General features: G+C 43.9%; 2 protein-coding genes across 2 annotated transcripts; one reads left to right on the top strand and one right to left on the bottom strand.

Moving 5' to 3' along the window:
• Positions 1-1,262: 1,262 nt before the first annotated feature.
• On the bottom strand, positions 1,263-7,043 carry LOC138598097 (charged multivesicular body protein 1b-like). The gene is made up of 8 exons (XM_069669786.1): positions 6,917-7,043; positions 6,496-6,593; positions 6,244-6,390; positions 4,692-4,760; positions 4,499-4,606; positions 4,318-4,361; positions 3,942-4,014; positions 1,263-2,093 (listed from the first exon to the last, which is right to left on the bottom strand). Exons 1-8 carry the CDS (start codon positions 6,930-6,932, stop codon positions 2,046-2,048), a joined length of 603 nt encoding a protein of 200 aa, XP_069525887.1. The 5' UTR covers positions 6,933-7,043; the 3' UTR covers positions 1,263-2,045.
• LOC138598096 (terminal nucleotidyltransferase 5C) lies at positions 2,441-16,885 on the top strand. Its single transcript, XM_069669785.1, has 4 exons — positions 2,441-2,469; positions 11,425-11,695; positions 12,000-12,277; positions 14,732-16,885. Exons 1-4 carry the CDS (start codon positions 2,441-2,443, stop codon positions 15,357-15,359), a joined length of 1,206 nt encoding a protein of 401 aa, XP_069525886.1. The 3' UTR covers positions 15,360-16,885.
• The last annotated feature ends 6,727 nt before the right edge of the window (positions 16,886-23,612 follow it).

Genomic DNA, 23,612 nt, shown 5'->3' with positions numbered 1-23,612 from the left:
GATCCCTGGCCCCAAAAAGTTTGAGAACCCGTGCTCTAAGTTTTGCAGCTAATAGTTTAAAATAAACGACCTCATTTTCCCATAAGTATTCAGTTATGAAGTTGTCTCTAAAAAACTCTTGAGACATTTCAGAAAGTTTTAGATTCAGCAGCATGCATTTTTTCCTGCTGAATCCCAGATCATGACTAACTGTCAGGAAACAGATTGTCTCATATCCTGTGTGTGAATCATGTAGAGCTCCCACTGATTCCCCTTGTTGTAATTAGAGCTTTTTTACCGAGCCCGCGTGTGTGGCTCTCAGCAGCTCTCCCCCCCGTGCTAGAGCAGACAGGTCGGCCACGGGGACAGGACCACCGGCCCACCGGATCCCTGCCTGTCAGCGAGTACCACTCCTCCAGGAACGGGGAAGAAAGCAGCTAGGTATCAACACCTGACACATGCACATACATGCAAACACAGGTTTCCCCCAGAGCAGTGCTCATACAGGAGCCGTCTCCTGCACATCTGGAAGAAGCATCCCCGCACATGTGTTGAGAGGAACAAAGTGGAGAGAAAAATAGGCCGTGAAAGACTCTCGTGGCTTTAATCATACTTAAATAGATGGCCAGAGAAGGTTAAAAAAAGGTTTAAAACAAAGCTCACCAAATAGATGTTGTGGCTCTGACAGCAGAGGGACGAGGAATTTTAATTTCAGGTGATCTAACTCTTGGCAGAAATGACTGACAGCTGTTGGATCACTGGGGTCACAGTTTTTTTGGATAACTCCAACGTCTGAGCACTTGAAGAAGTCTGTGTGTAACAAAATAGAGTCTTGTGTCAGTCCTGGGGCACTGATGATGATTGTGAATGTAGTTAAGTGTGTGCTGATGATGATTAGGAAGGACACAAAAAGGGTCAGAGGTGGCTGAGTGTCACTCTGGAGGACTCACATCAGCAATGGAGCTGCCGGTGTGCTCATGTATAGATATTTGTGTGTGCTTGGATAGCACCTGTAATGGCTCCCAGCTGAGTCTCGCCCACCCCCTGGGATTTGGTGAACTGTGTGTGTGCGTGTGTGTGTGTGTGTGTGTGCGTGTGTGTGTGTGTGTAATGAGGCACTGGCATGCGAGCGGCAGAAGGCCGCTTCCTCTACAGGTGACACCTTTGACCTCTCATCTGTTCCCTGTTGGAGGAGAGAAAGAGGAGGGGTACGATGGAAAAAGGAGGGACAGAGGTATGCAGGGATGCATAGTTTGCCAAAAACACAGCAAGACACTGACAAGTTGAATGTGACATGTAAAACATGTTTAAAAGCCTTTATTGACTCAGCCTCAGTCATTTAAGTGCGTGGTGAGCCACTACAGTGGTAACTGCTACATGACAGAAATCAAATAAATATTCCAGCTGCCACCAAAGCAAACATTTTCAAGGAGCCCTATTTTTGGGGGATAAATATAAAAAGTGGAATAAGTTTCAACACTAAAGCTAAAAACAACTAAAAACAGAAACAGACAGGGCAACAACACTAGAGGTCCCCACATCCTCAGACATGCTCGTAGGACACAACAGTGACAAGCATGCTCTTAGCAATACCCAGTCAGTCAGTAATAAATACATAAATACATAAATATATTGCTCTTTGCGTTTTATACATAGTGTAAAACCAGTTCCAAATGAGGTATAAGCAATTAAACAATACTCTGTAGTTTTTTCTCAACACTTTGCTCACAAATAGTAATTCAGGAACATGTCCGAGTGAACCTTAAATAAAGAATTGCTCAGAAATAAGCAGAATACTTGTTAAATATGTGCAAATTACACTATTATGGAAGGTCTGCATGTGATGCAGTTAGTATCAGCATGGTAAATATCCTGTTTTCTCTTCTCAGTTCTTTCTTTTGTGCTGTTAGACAGCTCCTTTATTTCTCACCATCAACAAACGTGGAACACACAGGAGGGCACACAGCTTGCAGGCACATGGCACCTTTTTTTTTTAACTCTCCGTTTCTTCACCCCCCGTCTCTTCTCTCTTCTCCCTCCTCCTGATCTTGTCGTTTTCTACATCACTATGACACCTGGTCTCGCAGCCTGGACAGCCTCTGGGAGAGCTCATCCTGGTACAAAAACACAAGGAAGAGGAAACATAGAATTTTATTGGTTTTGCCAACAGGTCAGTGTAAGCCAAATATTTTCATCTCAAAGTCTTAAAACCTGAAAGATCTTTCTTATATTATAGCATTAGTGGTTATAAACTTGCAATAATCCTAGAAAATCCTAAACCCTTCTAGGTTTAGATGGGGCTTCAAGTCAGACAAAACACTCATCAGTGGGGCAGCCACAGGAATGAGACTTAGAGTGATTCTTCTCAGAGTATCACTCAACCCGTTTTGGCTTGAAAGGTAAACGATTAAATGTCTGTAGTTATGCGCTTCACAAACAGCGGCTGTGGTCAGCTTGAGTTATGCTGGTTACAATAAATTCCACTTGCATGCTGTCATAATGGAAAACATATCCAAACATCTTCAGGACATTTTAAATACTTCCTGAAACATAATCCACCTTTTCCACTTTCCATCATATTGTTCCAAACAGTCGTTGTTTTGGTGAAATATAGGAGAATACACAGCTTTGTGTTACACTCTCACTGTCCAGGAAGTTACCTCACATATGACCGGAACAGAAACCATAATAATGGCTAAAACAAATGATAAAGAATGCCTAAATTAAAAAATGTAAGTTTGGATATAGGAGTCAAATTCTTGACTCAGAATCTGAAGGCATGAATTGTAGAATTTCTGAACATCATCATCATCAACAACATCAACATGGTCAATATAGTGATTGTCATCAATATCCTAATCAACATCAACAACATCCTCAATATCATCATCATCAATAGCTTGTTTTGGGTTGATTGAAGACCAGCTGGCTGCTGCGTTCTGGATCATCTGCAGAGGTTTGAATGTGCATGCAGGAAGGCCTGCCAGGAGGGAATTGCAGTGGTCCATGCATGATATTATGAGAGCCTGTACCAGCAGTTGTGTTGCATGCTCTGATCTTCCTAAAGTTGTACAGGGCAAATTGACATGACCAAGCAATCGAGGCCACACGAACCTTAAAGGTTAGCTGGTTGTTAATTATGACACCCAGGTTCCGGGCAGACTTAGTGGGTATGAGTTCAGTTTGTTAAAGCTGGATATTGATCTGTGGTTGCATAGAGGGGCATCCCTGACATGATATGGGAGTGTTGTTGATTTCCATTAAAGCAGGATGAGACCAGGAGTGAGGTGGGGTGAGAAGGCTCTAGCCTCTGATTGAGAATTAGGAAACATTACACTTTCAGGAAGGGCTCTCATAGGGTCAGGACTGAAGTATCACACAAAGATTGCTTTAAAAAGGGAAGACCAAAATGACCCGAGCGTTAAGCGTGACCAAGTAGAATAGATAAGCATGCCTTTATTGTCATGCACATTGTACAAAAAGTTTGCTGTGCATCTCCTCAAACAAATGGTTAACATTCCCTACATGCCAACATGCACTCAAACACACACACATGCAAACACATTCATGCCTATGCAGATACAGCAGATAATGTTTTAAGTGATATTTCAGCTGAAATAAAATAGCATGTTATAAAGATGTTATTGCAGAACAAAGGAAAGGAGGGCAGGAGCCTGGTGCTATCTAATGTGTTGCACGACTGTTGACGAGATTTTGTTGATATATTCATATTTTTGTTTATTGTGAAAACTTGTCAGTGTTGTAACCTTTCAGACATAATTCAAGTGTTTTATTTATTTGAGTGTTTCATTTGAGTATCACTTTAAATTTGGATTATGGTGACACTATTTCATGTTTACCAATGAGACTGCCAAAGACAATAAAGAAAATGTGTGACTTCTGTTCTGGGAAGAAAAACACCAAAAATAGCAATAGCATAAAGATAGGAGTGGAAGTGTTACCTGCTCTGTCGATGCCACAGATGAAGCCAGTGACGAAGTCTGGCCTGAGGGGAGCTCCAGGTTCAGATCCAAGCTGAAACAAGGAAAAAACACAGGAGCATTTCAGCTTGGCTGCCTAGCTCTGAGTTAAAATCAAGACAATGGAGGATACAAAAGACTCACCTCACAACACGGCTTCTTTCAAATAGCACTGTTAAATAAAACTTTGTGTACAAGTTGTTCTGTGTGTCTCACAAAGTTACATTTTTCTCCTTTAACAAGAAGGTACTGCATGTTTTTTAATCCCCTCTGTGATGTTCCTCCCTTTTAATGCTTTTGCTGTTGTCATTTCCGATATAAATGTCTTCACATTTTTAGAAACATGAGCCGTACTCACCCTGCTTCATCAGCCATCTCACGCATCAGCAAATCCACGTCATTCTAGGGACCAACCAGGAAAATGATTATTTCTTAAATATGGATTTAAAAGATTAAGTGTTTGAATTATTACTGGGGAAAGCTTGACACACATGTAGCCACAGGAGCACATTTGGTTGTAAGAGGACAGCTGTTATTACCTGAGGTGTTGTCAGAGTGGTGGTGTTACTCATGGTGTCTTCCATCTGAGCTGTCTGCACATCAAGAGTTTCAAATTGGTTTTCAAACTTATCCATTAGTGCAGAGACCTGTAAAGAAAAGTAGATAGAGAAAGCAACAGTCCAAAAATCGTAGTAACAGATTTGTTGAGGATATATGGGTAAGCTTTTTTACCTTCTCCAAGTTCATGCTTTTTAGGGTAGCATCCATGGACTTGACCACTCCTGACATGGATTTAGATACCTGAGCAAAAAACACATCCAACAACATGTTAAAGTCTCTGTCGTCCTCTCACTTGTAAATGGTCTAATTTGATGCAAAACAGGATGAGGGTGTTTAAGTCGGAGAGGGAGATTACAGTTGACATGGCAAAGATTATAATGCTGTATCCTCATATTTCCACCAGGTGTCACTTGAACTTTTTTAACCAGATACTTTGTCATGACTACCTCCCATCCTTAGGGCATCACATATACTCCAGGGATTAAACTTGTCAAAACCAACCTACCACTGGTTGATTGAGTTATTATAAGAGTGTTCACTATTCAAGCTGTTGGATTTAGGTTTGTATTTATTCATTTATTTGTTGTTATGCGACAGGCTGCAATGTTACAACTACATACAGAGGTTCTATGAGCTGTTTTCTAGCGACATCATCCCACACAGTGCATCCCTTTCTACATAACCCATTAAGTTGTATTTTATGTAACGTGGCCCATCCAACAGCAAACCGAAATTGAAGCAATTCAAAGAGGCTGTCACTCTCATAAGACCGAGAAGCTCTAAGCATAATGTCTGAAGCACATCTAATGATGCTACATAATTGGTGTCTTTTTGTTCGCATGTCTGCAACCTTTTTTCTCTCAGTCTTGCTCCGTCTGTCTGTTTTGTGTAGAACTTTTGACTGAGTGGATCTTTAGGAGAGACTACTTTGGACATATTACCCTGATAATTTTACACTCTGCAGCTCTTTACCCTCTGAAATAAGATGTGGGTGTTGAAATACTTACGACAAAGAAAGATAAATATATGGTAAATATGCATACTCACATCTACTACTGTGGTTTAACAGAAAAAACTTGACAGTTATTGATACGGATAATTATTATTAGATAAAAACCATGTGATTTCTAAGTCTTTGTCAGTGAGTAGAGGGGTCATTATTTAGATATCTATCAACTAGGCAAAGGTAGTTGACTAATAAAGTGGAAAACTACTGCCTCTGCTGTTTCTCAGAAGTTACAAGGCTGGACCTCCCCTTGGTTTAGTGGTCAATACGCTGACTATAAAGCCCACATCTCCCTTCAAATGCCAATCTCTTGCCCGCATTTCTATTAAATTTGTTCTGCTTTTGCAATCTAATAAAAGCACCAAAGGCCCGAAATACAATAACTAGAAAAATAATATAAGAAGTTGCAATATTGACCAGGCATGTCATAAAAATGTAAAATCCAATCCACTTAAGGTAGGAAACATGATCACTCATCATCTGCGGTGCAGTTAGCTTCTCACTACAGCTGATGGTAAAAACCTCTGCACATTTTCTGTACTTGAAATTATTTGTCAAAACTCTGGACAAGAGGTTGTCTTAAAAAATGATGTTTGACTGCAGTAAACAGGTAATGTACAGTATGTATGTATGTTTTTCATAAGTTGTAATTTATCCCTGTTAAGTAAAGTTTGAAAGCAGGGCAAATCTACAAAACTTTTGACCTGTAATCCTGACCTGGTTCATGGTGACAGCAGTCTGGACCCTTGAAGCTACAGCATCTACTCGTGCACTCATCCTCAAGAAGTTGATGGACTGATGCTTCTGACGGATAGCATTCTCCGCATGGATCCTGGCTGCTTCCATGTTACCCTTCTGGATTGCCTGAAAGAGAAAGTAAAGAGGAGTTAATACACAAGCATGATAAAGAGTATAGCTTCACTGTAACCCAGCTTGTCCCCAGATCTTGGTCTCTATTAATAAGCCAACCTGCTTCACTTTAGTTTTTTCAGCCTTTTCCTCTTTGTCACATTTCTTGGAGTTGCGCTGTAGCTCCTTGGCAGCAAACTTGAGGTTGAACAGGTGCTCTGTATGGCCAGTCAAGGTATAGTTCATTTTGGTAATGATAATAAATTAAAATACACAACTAATATGAGCACCAAAGACATAGACCTAACTCAGCCTAACTCAGTAAAGGGAAGACAAATTGTAACACACATAACATATGAAGTCAGCAGATTATTTTGCTAACTAGCCTTATATTCTTGTCCCTCATCATTTAATCACTGGGCAGAAGTTACAAACAATTGCATGCTATGACTAAAAACCAAACCTGCATTTGGCTAACAATTGCTACTGCTAGGACACTGTATCTACCGTTATGTATTTTAGACAACACAGGAAAGGATACTCTCCATATTCGGCATAGTGAAGGTCTTCTCCTGCAACCACTACTATGCCTGGTTGTTTACTAATTCGAAGAAGCCACTCACTTATTTCACAGTGTTGTTTGTTTTGATTCCTCAAGCTAGCGTACATTCGGTACTGTAGCGAGGCAAGATATTTCACATAAGCGTACTTCCGCATTGCTATAAATCAGTTTGGCAGCGTGAACATTTCGTATTTGTCTTCCAGTCATAACAACTGTCTCGTAATAGTGATTTGTTTTCGCTTGGCTTTCATAATTCATTGAGTTAAGGAAAAAACTTGATAAATTGCATATAAAACGTTGAAAATCAGCCTCCCTTGTGTAACGCATGCGCAGCACAGTGGCGTTTAAGCCGCTCAGACTATAGACAAATTATCCTCATAATTGTTTCGTATGAGAAACCTAGACTTACCATCATAAGTATTGGACATTATATGAGATATATGGGTATGTGTGATAACAAATGTTGTCCGTACTCTATTGGTTTGCTGGATTCATACCAAATCCAATATACATCTGGCTAGACTACGATCAGTGAACTTTCTTGATCTGTCCTAATCTTTGGATAAAACAGCTACATCTGACAACCTTTCGCCGTCGTCACTCGGTCACGATTTAGCATGGCGTGCTCGCGCCTCCTACGTCACGGCTGTTTGAGGAGTGGACGGGCACGCGTGTGTCCACAGCAGACAAGTTCCATCCAGGCTAAAAATAGTTTGTACCCGGTATCGGTAGGTTGTGGTACACGTCTAGTGACGTCATTTGTGCTTTTTTGGTGAAGGAGTAAATTGACCTTTTGTACTTGCTGTGTGCTTTAGCGCTTGTATTCCCTTCTCTTTCACTTAATTTCTGGTGCATCAGCATGAATGAAACACCTCTAACCGTGATTTGTAAAGTTCTGCGTGGAGTGAATGGTAGTCTGGACTGTTCCGTGAGCTGACGGGAACATACAGGGATTTAGACATGTTGGGTGTTTCAGAGATGGAATGGACGGGAAGAAAATGCAGCAACAAGATCATCGGTTGTACATAGAGGAAAAAGGTTTCAGTGTGTGCGTACACTGGGCAGTCGAAGGGGCTGGGGTTGGGGGGGATTAACGGCTGGGTCAGGGGGAGGGAGTAGCACGGATGACTCATACTGTAGCTGCTGATACTCTGTATGGACACAGCACTAGGTAGGCTATAATGACGTGTGCGTGGGGAGAGTGAATAAGTGAATGAGAAGTGTTTTTTCAATGTTCCCCCAAAACAGTATAGGCTTTTTAAGTATTCGGCTTAATAGCGGGGTCTCCCAAGGTTGTCTGCATGAGGTTTGAGCCAAGTGCATCACCCAAACACAGAAGTCTTGGCTTCAGTCCCAGCACGGTCATGGGGTAACATCTGAGATGACTTTGTGAGTTCTGGTTATCTAAACTTTCATTTGTGAGACAAAAACACGCACCAGAGAAAAGACCATTCAACTCTAGCCAACTATGGTTACAATAACCCCCAGTCAAGTCTTGTAAAGTCATTCAGTCAGCAACAATGCTCGTGCTTTATAGCTAAAGGTTCCTCCTCTAGATTCTGAATTTAGCTCGCAAACTGTTATTTTTAAAACGAACACGCATGGGGCTGGCACATCTCTTTGAATTATATTAAGCTGTTAACCCCCCTCACGCCACAACATCACACAACTCCACCATTATTGTTGTGACCATTGACTGTTGTACACACAGAGAGATACACACACTTCCCAGTCATAACTGAATGACGGCAGGTCGCTATGGAAACTGCGTTACGCTCCGGGCGGCCGGAGGAGAAAACAAGAGAGCGAGGACTCATTCCAGTCTTCATTTCAGCACCACGCGAGCTCCTGGACAGCGCCCGAATGAACTCGCGCACAGCTTCTAGCATCACATGCCTTATAAGGGACAGAGTCGCATCAGCACCGAGTCTAACCGGAGTGGGTAGGGACTTCAAAAGAAAAACAACCCGCCGAGAAGGAGACCCAGACTCACCAGACCTGAAACTCGGTGGATACTCAAGGTTTAGTTTTACTGTAAAGCCAGGAGCCAGTCGCTCCCTCGGATGCCACAGCAACAGGTAAGATGCTTCCTCTCTTTAAAGTTGAATAATTTACTTTTGTACGCTTTCAATCATGCTGCTAAGAAGAAGCCTACATCCTCACTTATCGTGCCAAGCACTTAACTGCGGTTAATTGACCTCACCTGGTATCTCCAGGAGTGAGTAAGCGCGCGATTAGGTGATTAAAATGATGACCAGCAGGGCAGAGTGAATTTCAGCAGGGCGCTGGATCACTTCCAGTACATTTTAGTTTGTGATGGACTGTGAGGAAGCACGGCAAACTATAACCCCTAGTTTTAGGTTATTAATGTGGAAACAACACCCATTATTTTTAGTATTTTCATGACACGAAATTAAGCAGTAACATTTTAAAGACACCATACTCTTCATTTGTCATTCAACATCTCTGCCAGTATACATTGCAATTAAACTTGTCACTGTAAACCCGAAGTAGTTACCTTCTATTTCAGTTTTACTTTTAGTTCATGAAGTCATAATTGCACAAGTGAATGGAATAAAAAATGAATTTTAGACACATATAAGATTTAACACTGTAGAATAAGTGATAATACTTTGGCTTTATTAAGAGTTTCTATACACAGCACAGAATGTTTTCTCCCCCTGTGTTCTACTTTTTAGATTTTATAATGGAGGTAACTTTACAGAGCGTCAGTGTTTGTGTATGTTTCAGATTTGGTTCAGTGGATATGAGAACCTCTGATTTGTGGGATTTTCAATGGCCATAGATAATATGTGAGCTGAGCCGATACGCCTGGATGAGTCACTCAGGCTGCAAGTTTGCAGAAGAGTGCTAAAGGGGAGGGGGAGATACAGGGGGTAGCTGGAAAACAGTCCTGCAGTGTCTCTCTCTGCCTCCTCAACATATTGTTTCTCAGTACATATGATCAGTGCCAACATCTGGAGCTGCGTTTATCAACTCTGGTTGTACGATTGCTTTCTTTTTTTGCAACTTGCAAGTTCAGATTTTCCAAGTGTGGCGCAAACAGATGTCTCATCCACGGCAGTTTTTGGGGGAGTTTTTTGTTCTCAGACTCAACTTTATTATCTTTTGGTAAGCAAACTCACTTGTCTTTCAATGAGCAGAGAGGTAGCATTTTGAAGCTTACTGATGCTAAAGTGCTGTCCGTTGAAATGTGTGCAATACGAATTAGACGACGTTTAAACCCTCTCTATGATTGTTTGTGGTTGTTACAGACTATAGCACTCTGATGTCTGACAAACTTCTACCAGAAAGCATCCCATTACTGCTCATTAGTATCTCAATGTTTACCTTGCTGGTATTGACAAATCATAGCAATCAGCAGCATTCAGCTGTAGCACTGAGTGACATCTATTGATTTGAGCAAACAATAGATCATAATGGGCTGCTATGAACCACAGTTGCACACTCAAACATGAGCACGCTCTCCCTGAAACACTTTTATGTGCACCCACAATCACACACTCACATTACAGAGACTCTTCTGACTTAGTTATGCTAATATTCACTTTATTTTCATTTGCACGGATGGATTGATGGAGTCTGGATGCAAAGATTGTGTGTGCAACTGGCAGGAGGATTACACATGTGGAAGCTAAACAAAAATAATTGGCAGATGTTAAATCCCACTTTGTTCCAATTTGTGTTACAATTTACAAAGGTGTTATATAAAAGCGAGTGCGCACTCCCATGAATGTGAGTGGGAGTCTTTGTTTGTAATGTATACACATCATGTGGTGCACACTCAGACACAAAAACAGATGTGTGTCTTTAATTAGTGACGTTGGTGTGATTAATGCAGTCTGCTGGTGATGACTCATTCAGCTTAACCCTTGCACCTCTGGTGGAAACAATCAATAAACAAAGATTAGGTCTGCTTTTACACGTCATTATTATTGCCATTATCTTAATTATTATCTTATCCTATTATAATCTTAAACAATAATTTATTATAGGTACATTCTAATTACTAGTTTTCTATTGTTTGGTTTTGGACAACGATTCTCATTAAAGGGACTAAATGTTGTAAAAGAAGTCTTGGTTAGTAAATACTTTCGCATTCTGTGATTCCTGTATAACAAACACTTTTAATTTGTTGCGATCTGGATGAGCAGTGGAAGAATATTTATGCAAGGCACATCTATGTGGATTGCTCCATGTGTCAGCTTGTCAACACAGCAGTTACATTAGCATTGTGGAAAAGCTGTCAGCCAAGCTGTGACTTTCAGGCAGCAGACTGGCAGGGAGTGTGCATATAAGTGTGAGCGAGTGCTAAGTGTGTGTGTGAGAGACAACAAGAGTGAGAGAGTTAAACAAATAGCACATTTTTTGGGTGAGTTATAATAAACTCATTGTCGCCCTCCTTCCCCTCCTCCCCTTCAGGGCAGCAGTATGTCTGAAACCAGATCGAGTCAGCGGTTCCACAGCCTGAATGCGGAGCAGGTGGAGGTTCTCCATCAGGTTTTGTCAGAGGTTGTTCCAATCCACGGCCGTGGGAACTTTCCCACACTGGAGCTGCGCCCACGAGACATAATCATAGCTGTGCGGGCCAGGCTTCAGAAGCAGGGAATCACGGTGAGAGATGTCCGTCTGAACGGCTCCACGGCCAGCCACGTCCTAGTCCGAGACAGCGGAACGAGCTACAAGGACCTGGACATCATCTTTGGAGTTGAGTTGCCCAGTCAGGAGGAGTTCCAGGTATGAATACTGTACTGCTTGTTAGGGAGCAAGTCAATGTAATTACAATTGGGCACTGGGGTTCAATTCCACTGACAAGTATTCATTTGTCTGTATTATCCTTGAGCACACCACTATATCTCTACTATCTCTCAGGAGTTGCAGCATTGTTTGTTGTAGTGCTACACTGATAGCGATGCTACTGTAATTCTAAAGAGCACACAAGAGCATCACAATATTCAGTCTTCAATGATGCATGCTCAGTTGCACTCAGATTGCAGTCATCAGTTGTAGCTGTCATGTTGTTGACCTCTTCTCTCCCCAGGTGATCAAAGAGTCAGTGCTGGGCTGCTTGCTGGACTGCCTTCCTGCTGGGGTCAACAGGGATCGGATCAGCAGTGCTACAATGAAGGAGGCCTACGTCCAGAAAATGGTCAAGGTCTTCAATGAACACGACCGCTGGAGTCTCATCTCGCTCTCAAATAACAGTGGTAAAAACCTGGAGCTCAAATTTGTGAGCGTGCTGAGGCGGCAATTTGAGTTCAGCGTCGATTCCTTCCAGATCATTCTGGATCGTCTCCTGGAGTCCTACATGCAGCAGGAGTCACAGCACAAAAACAATACGGTTGATGTTAAGGACCAGCCTGCAGATCAGCATGCAGAGGATCAGAATAAAGACTCTGCCTCTCCTCCTAAACAGGCCACTGCTTCAGAAACAGAGAAGTGCACTGATAGAGACTTACCCAGCAAGGAGGGCATTCAGATAAGCCAGACACTTCAGAGAGACAAGGTGCATGAAAAGGAGTCCCAGACAGAACTCTCACATCAAACTGAACATTCAAACCAGACAAAACACGCTAAAGTTGAAAAAGATGACAAAGAGGAAACACCTGCACAGCTGAAAGAAGCATCAGAACGCAGAGAAAACTTCAATGAGACAGACGTCTCTGACACGGCATCTCAAAACCCTTTGACAGCAAAGAAACAAACCTCTGAGAAAGATCAACCAACAACTCAGGTTGAACTCAGACATGAGCCAGAGTCCTCGGACCAGACCCAACTCTCAACAAAGGCAGAACAGCCAGAGCAAACCCAGCCCAGTGATGGCCAACAACCAGCACATTCAAATCACGAGGAACTCTCTGTCCTGAAAGAACAATCTGACCACACTAAACCCCCTGACGAACAGAAAGAACTTGCAGAGCAGATGGGAGAGTCCGAGTTGCCAAAATCCTCAAACAAAACCCAGACAGAAGAATGGCACAGCACAGACCTCTCTGAGTGTTTCATTGAGGATCAAAGCAGCAATGAGAAAGATCAAACACAACCTATGTCTACCCTGGACTCTTGCACATCTTTACATACAAAGATAGAGACTCAGTTAACAGAAGAAAAAACAGAGACACTGGAGCAAACAGAGAGAGAGAAAAACACAGAAATAAGTGAAATGACAGAAGATATTTCAGCATCAGAGGCAAAAAAAGGAGACACAGAGTGTATCGATTGTTCCTGCTCCAGCTCTTCCATATCTCTTGCACCTCACGACACACAGGACACACTGGAGATTTACAGCACACTACACACAGATAACTCAGAAAAAACTCCTAACACACTTGACTCCCTCAGCCCTCCAGATACTCAGGATAATCTACCTGCACCACCAAGCCTTGTTTCTGACAAAAAGACCTCCTCTTCTCCTTCTGGTAAGGCCTCAGATCGACTATCGCACATGGTAGTGCTCAAACACTCCTCTCCCAAACCCCCTCGGAGGATGTGCAGGAAGGTTACCCCCAATCCTTACCCAAGTCCGTTCTCTGAGAGTGACCCTGTCATAGAGCCCTGTCTGGATCCAAACCTCTGCCCTGACCTTGAGATAGCCTTCGACCCCAAGCCAACAACTCCCAGTTCAGACTCCACAACTACGCCAACAACCAGTGTGTCTGATGAAATAATCCCCGGGCCTGAACCCAACCCTTCAGGTAACCTAGCTTCAAACCTAGACCTTACCTCAGCTCCTGATCCAGCCCCTGATATAATCTCTGCCCCTGCTGTGGATCCAATGTCTACTTTACCTCAGTTAATCACAGAGAGTCCGTGTGAGATAACTATTCAGGACTTAGAAGAGACACAGTCAACAAATTTGACATTCGATGAGCAAAGCCAGTCCTCCCCGAAAGAAACTGTCCCTGCAACCAAACAATCAGAGCCTCTTGGCTCGGTGGATACGTTAGTTTCACACACTGATATGTTCTACGCAAACTCCCAAGAACCTGAGCATACCTCAGAAGCTGAGCTCAGCGATGAAGATGAAAACACAGAACTACAGACCAAAAAGTTGGGCTTGAATCAGGCAGATGGCGACCCACTAGAGACCGAGCTTAGTTCATCCTCCTCTTCCCAGTGTGTCACCCCTCCTGTGTCCTGTCTCACCCCTCCCGTACTCAGTCTTTCCCCGCCCTGCTTCACTCCCTCGCCCCCTTGTCTCAGCCCTCCCCAATGTCCAACCCCTCCCTCTCACTGCCTGCCATCTCCAATGATGAGCACCATCAGCCCTGCCACTAGCTTTAGCTCTCCTCCTCTAAGTGTCAGCCCTACCTCATCCTGCCTCAGCTCACCTCCTTACCTGACCCCTCCTATGCTCAGCCTCAGTCCCCCTCCACTCTGTCTTAGCCCACCTTCCCCCTGCCTTAGCCCTCCCCTCCTCTGCCTCACGCCGCCGGTGGAGTCAGAGGACTTTGTACCTCAGGTATCAGACGTGGAGCCTTTGATACTGAACACAGACGGCGAGGAACCGATTACAGAGGCCTCCCATCAGCCAGGAATTCCTCTGCTACAGTTGGAGGATGAAAAGGAACAAGATTATATCTCATCGTTGCCTCGGGTTGCAGAGCCTGTCTCTTTTCCAATCACAATCCCGAGCTCAACCTCACATGTGCTGCCTCACTCTCAGTCTGACGGCCCAGGGGAATCTACCCCTCCACCAGCCAATGAGGTATCCAGCTCCATGCCTGAGAACAAAGAGGCCCCTAAGGTAACCACAGACATGCCTGAGCAGAGCAATGATCCTCAGGCATCTGGTTCGGTCCCTGCAGTGGAAGTCCTGGCAGAGAGCATGTATGGTGACTTTGAGGCAGCAATGGACCACCTGCGCTACCGCCTAATCGCTACCAGGAACCCTGAGGAAATTCGCGGTGGTGGCTTGTTGAAATACAGCAACCTGCTGGTCAGGGACTACCGTCCTGCCAGTGAGACTCAGATAAAGACACTTGAACGCTATATGTGTTCACGCTTTTTCATCGATTTCCCTGATGTGCAGGAGCAGCAGAGGAAGATCCTATCCTACTTGAAGAACCACTTTATCGGAGAGGAGAGAAGCAAGTACCAGTACCTGATGACGCTACGCCGCGTGGTCGACGACAGCACAGTGTGTCTGATGGGACATGAGAGGCGTCAGACGCTGAACATGATCACAGTGCTGGCACTGAAGGTTCTAGGAGAGCAGAACATTATCCCCAACACAGATCATGTGACATGCTTCTACCAGCCTGCCCCGTATCTTGCTGAGCACAGTGCCCCCTATTTAGCAGAACCTAGCTATTGCAGCTACTACATACCCCAAGGGGGATCAACTCTGCTCTACCAACCTTACCCCTTACACCTGCATTCACAGACTGGACTAGTCTGAAACACACACAGACACACATGTAATTACACGAAACTTACTGTCGAGCAAGGGGAAGGTGCTTGCCATGAAGGAAAAGCTGAAGAATGGAAACATAATCCAGGGATAAACTGTTTGGTCTATAATAGACCTATGGGGGTGGGAATGATTGGGTTTTACAGTAAACTCCCCAAGTACTCTATAAGGTTCTAACATGATTATATGTAATTATCTGGGCTTTGTGGGAAAGTAGTAATTCTTCCGATATTGTTCAAATTCCAGAAAATGCTGTATGCACTGCATGAGTCATAGCCCTTTGGTCTCCTTGGAAAACCAGCTGTGCTGTTGACATTCACACACATGCACAGACATATTGATACACAAACATGGAGACACACACACACACACACACACACACACACACACACACACACACTTCCAGGTTCTTGAATTCTTGTATAATCTTTTCATGTTCTTACTGTGTTGTTCTTAAAGGGTTTGTTCAGAATGTGGACCTTGCCTGTGGTTAATATTGTGCATGGATACATTAGGACTGTTCTCTCACTGCCAAATACTGTGTGACTACTATGCTTCTTAAACAGTTTAATGTAACTTTGTTAATCCTTTACTGAATGGGTGTATTCTGAAAAAAAAATAGAGGGATAAGTCTACCTGTGTGTACAGTACTGTCATCGAAACACACTCATGCATGCACAACACATACAAATACACACATGCATACACGCAAACATACATACAGTATACTGTATGCACACAAAGTAAGACAATGCATGAGTAGCTAAATATATAGATAACATCCTGAAGTCAAAGCAAAGGCTTTTAATATGATAAAAATTGATCTATTTTTGCAAGACTTTCCAAGATAATACTCAGTGGTAATCAGACTGGTTAGTTCCTACAGTTAAATGCCAACATCAATGCCTTTGCAATAGACTGTACAGTGTATTGATTACAGTATATCGTGTGCGGATACACTGCATTGTTTTCAGGTAAATTGTGTTCAGATGTAGTGCTTGATTCCTTTCTCTCGTGGAGTCTCTTCTGTAATCATGTGAAGTACTGTACCATCTAGTGTTGATTTATTTAATGCTAAAGTTTACTCCGTGGAGGTGGTCAGGTTATAACCATCTTTGGGTCGTCTCTAAATATGGCAGATGCACATCAGTCTGTCAAAAGTTTAAACTCACACGACTCCTCTCAGCATGAATCAGCATCCTCTAATTCACCCAGTCAGAATCAACATGGAACGAGTTTAAATCCACCTCAGACCTGTTTGAGTCTCAGTTCAAAGCCGTGCAACAGCAACTATGACCAAAGATGGTTCGGTAGGGAAAATCAAGTGCCTAAATGTGAGACATCATTGGCATGTCTTTATCTCACTGCACTGGGGGTGTTAAAGGGGTGGGCCTCGGTCTGGGTTTGGGTATGTGTTCAGTTTTTGACCCCTGTTATTGCTGCCCATTTTGATGTCTTCTTTAATGTAGTCCTTTGTTGTAGTTTATTCATGTACATTTTGATAAAAATAAACTCAATAAACCTTCACATGTGTGGATTCTTTCAAAATAAGCCACGACTTTAAAGAGAACAATCATTCCAACATCACTGTTTTCTTCATTTGAATTCATTCTTCCACTCTCCCCCAAAATGATGCTACACAGCTTACGTATCCTCCCCATGATTGCGCTCTGCAATGATCCACTTAAGCGTGACAGTCAAAGCACGATTGTGCCCAGGAGAGCGACCCAAAGCTGTGAAATTCTGTCTGCGTGAGGCCTCTTATCACAAATAACCTGTCCTTTAGATGTGTTTGGACCTGAATGACGCACGTTCTACGCAACACAACAGGCTCAACAACGTGTTAATGTGAGGAAAATATGGTCGGTGAGGTGTGAGACTGAGAGGGGAGACAGGACACGAGAGGGCCAGGGGGTGTGTGTATACACGTGCGTGTGTGTGTGCTCAGATGAAAATATGTGCAGGTGGTGCGGCTAGTAATTGAAAATACCTACATTATGATAAAACAATAGGGTTCCCTCCTTACTCGATCACTGCCTCCCTCCTTTCCTCCCACTTCACACCGCTGAGAAGTCGTGGGCACAAGGGAAAATGAGGCATTTCCACGGCGTGTGTGTGTGACACACCATCAATTCACACACAGTATGGCTTTGCGCTTGTGTGCCCAACGTTGCAAACGTGTGGTTCTCTGGGAGAGAAAGAGAGCGTGTGATCTAATAGGGTCTGTATCAGCGTCTCGCAGACCTCTAAGCCACTCTTGTCCACTCAGGGTTTCCATAGAGACAGAGACAGGCAGCACGGTGGGCGCAGGGAGCATGACGGAAGACAGGGAAGACCCACACACCAAATGAGGGGGTGAGAGATGAAAACAAGCAAAAAGAAAAAAGGAGGTGGGTGAAAGAAAAGAGAAAGATAGTGGACAGAGAGATGGATGGATGAGAAAATAGAGTTGAGGGGGAGACAAAGCAGAAGAAGGGAGAGTGAGTGGGGAGGGAGGTTATAGATAAAGGGAGAAGAGAGGAGCAGGAGCAGGGGAGTTGATGGGGAGCGCGTGGGAGGTTGTCAGGCCTTCAGTCACAGGGGAGTCACTGTGAGGTGGCTGCAGTGACGACAGCAGTGATGTTAGAGCAGGAGCACACACACACACATATGTATGGGTGTGCGCACGCATACACACAGCTGCATGCACATCAATTCTCCTAATGGCCTGCCCACCCATCCACCCTCAACAAACAGTTTCAAACTCACTGAGACAAAAAGAGAACATCACCCACACAGCTGTCGTTCTGTCTCTCACATGCTCTGGCCGGCACATGTGACGGGACTTTCTTTTTCAGCATCACTCGATAATCTCTCAAGTGTTTTTGGATTATAAAATCTCATCAGGCCTCAGAGTTAAAATAGGAATGGTTTGTGGGCACAGGAAAACAAAAGCATCAAGTTGGGGTCAGCAGAGGCTTCAGGCGCGAAAACGAGCGGCTCTATCTAAAGTGTGAATGGAGATAATTACGGCTGCCGGGCAGGTTAATGCAGGCTCCAAATGTATTCCTCTTCAACTTTATTTCTGTTCCCAGTCATTTTTAAATCTCAATTGTTGGTGTGTTTATTGAACACCATTGTAGACTGAGCGGAACCTGCCTTCATAAAACACAATAAAACCATTATGAGAGTGCTTGTTGCTCCTCTGCAGGCATAATTACTATTTCTGTGACTGATGAACACCAGGTAATAAAAACGCTGCGTAGTATTCACCATTCATGCTTCTGTTCATTCACTACAACCTCACCCTCCTTAACCCGTCCCACCCACGTCCTCTCCTCCCCACCCCCCACCCACTGTGTGCCTCCCACCCACCTGCTTCCTTGACTGCTATGACTCAGTCCTCTTCCAGCTGAGGGTACAAGAGGATAAAAACCTTGATGAAAAACAGCCAAGAAAACCATTCTACTCAAAGAAATAGAGCAATTGGCAAGGCAAGTGGCTGCTGCATCTTTAGTTCTAATGCCACCCACCACACGCACACACACACACACCGCCCCCGCACTGAAATTGATGCACTCTTACTTTAACCGTTAATTCATCCTTAACAGCCAAATTGGGAAGGCAGTTTGGAGTGTTTCAAAAATAGTTTTTCATTTCTCTAGATAGAAGTCTGTGTCGTCACGACTCTGTGACATGGATGGATGATTTCTTAAAGGCGAACTTGCCAGATACACGCCATACATGGAGCCTGAATCAGAAACCCTTGAGGAATCGAACCTGTCGATCATATTACTAACCCACCTGTGTTATTTTCAGGCTCAAACTGGTCGTTACTTCTCCTCTCACATCAATCCGAGTAGTTGAGTGATGCAGAAAACAGTGGGAGATGATGATGTTTCCTGAGCGGTGTCCGCTCCTCCCGTCTGCTCGTCTCTTGGGCATTATATTCATTCAGGAGCCTGTGGGTCACTGAGACCTTACTTTGCTAAATATGCAAACTAAATGCAGTATAATGGATCTTAATGTTAGCCATGTGACAACGACACAAGCTTATATAAGAGGCGATCAATCAGGCGGACAGAAAGGCAGATTTACAACAGAGAGAGAAGTCCAGAAGAAAGGCAGCACAGCTGTCACACAGCTGGCTGCTGCTGGAGTTTATCAATTATTTCCCCTCACACAAAAAGCCACTCTGCATAGAGCTTATTGTGGGCATACGTCTTGAACACATATCTGTTTATTACTGATTGAAAAGATCCTGTAAAGATCATGAGCGTGCAAAAGATTCAGATGAGCTCAGGCGTGAGGCCTTTGAGCTTTTTACCTCTACTCATCATCACATCGTAGGTAAGCACGGAACTTTGTCCCCACTACATTCATTTGATAGCTGCAGTAAATCGTGACATAAAAAACACATGCTAAGATTGTTAAGTTCAATGCAATGGTAAAAATTTAACCAGTGCTGTTATCAACACTTGGGGGCGGCTGCTGCTCAGTGGTAGAGTCTCTCAATCTGAAGGTTGGGGGTTCGATCCCTGACTGCTACAGTCACATGTCCAAGTGTCCCTGCGTAAGACACTGAACCCCAAATTGCTCCTGGTGGCATAACCTGGGTATGAATTCATAGATGCTGATTGGAAATTGGCACTTAGGTCAGTGTGTGAATGTGACATGTAGTGTGAAAGCAGCTTTGAGTGGTCTGCAGACTAGAAAAGTGCAGTCCATTTAGAGTACAGCCCGTCTAAGGCTTGCTTTTGATTCCAGAGTCTGCTTAGGGCTCATTTTACATGAAACATATGAGGTGTAAACAAGACTACATCAAAAAGAGAGATTATGTCTGCTGAGCCATGAACTGTTTGTGGTAAGACGAGGTTGAATTATTCAATGTGTATAATCAAGCAATGCTTGTCGTTACAAATTGTGTGTAGCATAAATCACCGGCTTCCAGATGCATCTTGTGATAAGAAGGAAACCAAAGCAAAGAGCGGGAACAGCTGGACTGATCGGGTAAATGTAGCTCTACTAAGACCAAGTGCATCAGCAGAGCCAGTCTCACAATGCCAATAACGCAGGACTAAACCAGCTGGATCTTACTTTTATACTGAGAGCACATTTCGTTTAATATTTGCTTGTTGTATAAAAGCCTGACTCTGAATGCAGGCGTTCCAGGAGTGTGTTTTACACTCCATTATTGTTATTTTTACAAGCAAAGTAGTAGTAGAGTAAAAGAACCACAGGGGGTTTTATGTCTTTTATAACCACAGATATTTCTGACTCTTGGGCCTCCGCCTCATAAATACTGCCTCATTTTGCCTTTTTGTAAAACTTTCAAGGTTGCCTTTCTCTGGTGACTAATTCTGCTCATGGCACGGAAATGGCTTTCTCTTCTTCACTGTATGAATGAGAGAGCGTGACATCATATGCCAGGTCAGAGATAAGACTCAGATCTGCGTGTCTGCGTGTTCCTGTGTGTGCTGTATGTGCGTGTTTGATTTGATGGGGGGGCTGTTTGTGTATGCCGATGTTTATGACTATGATCCGTGGCACTGCTGCTGTTTGCACTGAAGCATGTACTAGCATGGGACTTGTAGAGGAGGGGAGTGTCTCACTGTGTGTGTGTGTGTATGTGTGTGTCTACACTGATTGACGTCACAGACGGCCACTCATTTCCATCTTGTCTGCGTGTGCAGAGAGAATAGATCCCCATCTGCATCCAGCTCTTTTCCCCCTGCACACTTCCTCTGCTCCCTTTGCCTCCCCCCCTCATCACCTCGTGGTACTCACTCTCCTTCTCATCCTGCTTCTTCCCATTCACTCGCTCTTGTACATCCCACCCCATACAGAGCAGCCTCACAGATAAACAAGACAGTCCAACACAAACAATTTAAGTCAGCCAGACAGCAGAGCAGCATATGAGAGAACCTTGCCACTAAACATCTGTTCATTTCAAGCATCACAAGCTCGGTCTGGAGGGAGGTCATATGTCTCAGGCTTTTCCACTCAAAATGTCAATGTGTACCTGTTGGCAGCTTGTGTGTGTGTGTTGTCCTATACTGTTTGTGTGTAAGCATGTGACAAAAGTGTGACGTTTTTTTTCCATAACAAATGCTCATCCACATTCACACACTGGTATCCCTGGTGACGACAGGACATCATTTAAATCACTTCCTCGTAAAAGGTCATCCTCATCTCTTACGCCCCTCCTCGTACACGCGCGCTCGCACACACACACACACGCACGCAAACACACAAACACACACACCCTCCTGCGTGCGAGAGCCGTCATGAGCAGAATGATGCGGACAGCGGCTGTGAATGGATGAGTGTTGGGAGGAGACAGCGGCTGGAAATGCGTGGGATGACAGAATAGGATATGCACAATGTTTAAAAAGGGAAATGGGGCTATAGTCGACATATCATAGGCTACATAAGCCATCAGAGTTAGAGGGGACAGAATGAGAGTGCACACTGGGGGCACAGCTCCCCTGTGAATACTGGAGACACAAGAGGATGAAGAGCAGACAAGCAGGCAGACTGGCAGATGGTCAGACAGACAGTTAAGCAGGCAGACAAACACTGAGTTCAGGCAGCAAGCATGAACAGACGACAGAAAAATAATATTGGAGTAATTAGCTCTTTGATGTCAGAATGCCGCGGGAAAAGAGACACGTGTCTGCGCGCGCGAGCGCGCGTGTATGTCTCAGTATCAAAGCTGTTAACAAGTCAGAGGGCTGATCACAGGAGACAGGGTGGATGGACGGATCGATGAAGGTGGAGGAGCCGAGGGATATCACAAGAGGTGAACAGATGAAAGAAGGTGGGGAAATAAGTGAGACCACCGTGACTGAGATCAGAAACTTTCTGTCTGATCAATATTATGTCCTTTAACCCCCCTAACACTGCAAAAGATCTCACCCAAAGGATGCTGATTTCATTGATGCAGAAGAGAAAATTCGGTCTTAATTGAACCGTCTGGGTGAAAACAGGTTCCATTGAAACACATCAAACAGTGAATGCTGCAGATGATTAAAGAAAATATGAGGGCAGATGTAAACGAAAGAGCAGAGAGAAGCTTTTTTGAAAGCCACTTCGGAGTGTTTGAATTGGTTTTTCATCACCCGTACCCTGTTATTCAAATACTCCCGGTAATGTGCCTCAGGGAGAGTAAGTACTGCTTTAACAGATAAGTTAATAAAACGTTAAGTTAATAACAGCTCGACAGGACGACATGAGCAACGCGCCTATACAGTCATTGCTCTGTGCTGGCAGCAACAAATATGGGACAATGCTGCCATCTAGTGGCGGCGCGATGAAACAACGCGCTGCTAAAAAGAAATATCGACAAAATGGAGCCCGGTGCTCGGCCATGACAATGCAGGTCAGAGGGGCTGCTACGGCTGCACCAAACACCATTGGAAAACCAACATAGCGTCATATGGTACGGGAAATACAGGCATTCATTTGTGGTTACATCAACACCCAAAGGCTCTGTTGTCTTGATAGTAGAGGGCCTGCTGCACTCAGTTCCAGCTAATCAAATCTGATTTAATCTCTTTTTCATGGAGGGCATTGCAAATCGTTCGCACCATATAATCAAAAAGCATTCACTAGCTATTTTTGATGCACAGCAAGGCAAGGTCTTGTCTTAAAACAGCACAGCAAACATGTACAGGCTACACATTCACGTTGACACAGTGTCGGTGCTCGGGGCAAAGGCACAGAAACACACAGCTCAGAGAAAGTAGTCCACTCTTTTTGTGTTTGCTTAATAGCCTACATGCAGTTTCTCCTCCCTGCTCCTGCAAGGCATCTAACATGAGAGGATAAATGCAGCTTTATGTGCATAAACTAAACATGAGGCTCTCGTTATAGGATGTTGCTAAATAAATCTTTGATATTTTGTTTGGGGGCTGAGGTGAATGTGGGTCACAGCACTCACGCTTGAGTTCCTGAAGAGGTAAATGTGAGGCCTTGAAGCCTACAAGGGAATAAAGACACGGGATGGCTCCTCCAGAGTTCAAAGGCCTCAGCAGGAAAATGGTTAGGCCTACAGATTTCTATAACGTCCCACTGTCTTGTGATGGCTACTCGTCAGGGCCATAAAATGCACAGGCTTTAGTAGAGGCCTTTACTAAGTGGATGAGCGTGATGTCCTTTACTTGAATATTTTAGAGATTCCTGAGAGGGGTGAATCATTCTGTAACCAGGAAGAACAGAGAAGCAAAATGTCCCCTATAAGACACGTACTCCTTATTGGGA

The sequence above is a fragment of the Semicossyphus pulcher genome, unplaced genomic scaffold, assembly GCF_022749685.1.
Source record: "Semicossyphus pulcher isolate SPU_LCO1_2020_fin unplaced genomic scaffold, fSemPul1.0.p SCAF_2, whole genome shotgun sequence".
NCBI lineage: Eukaryota > Metazoa > Chordata > Actinopteri > Labriformes > Labridae > Semicossyphus > Semicossyphus pulcher.
Note: the sequence above shows the minus strand (reverse complement) of the source record. Positions and strands in the feature narration are given on the sequence as shown.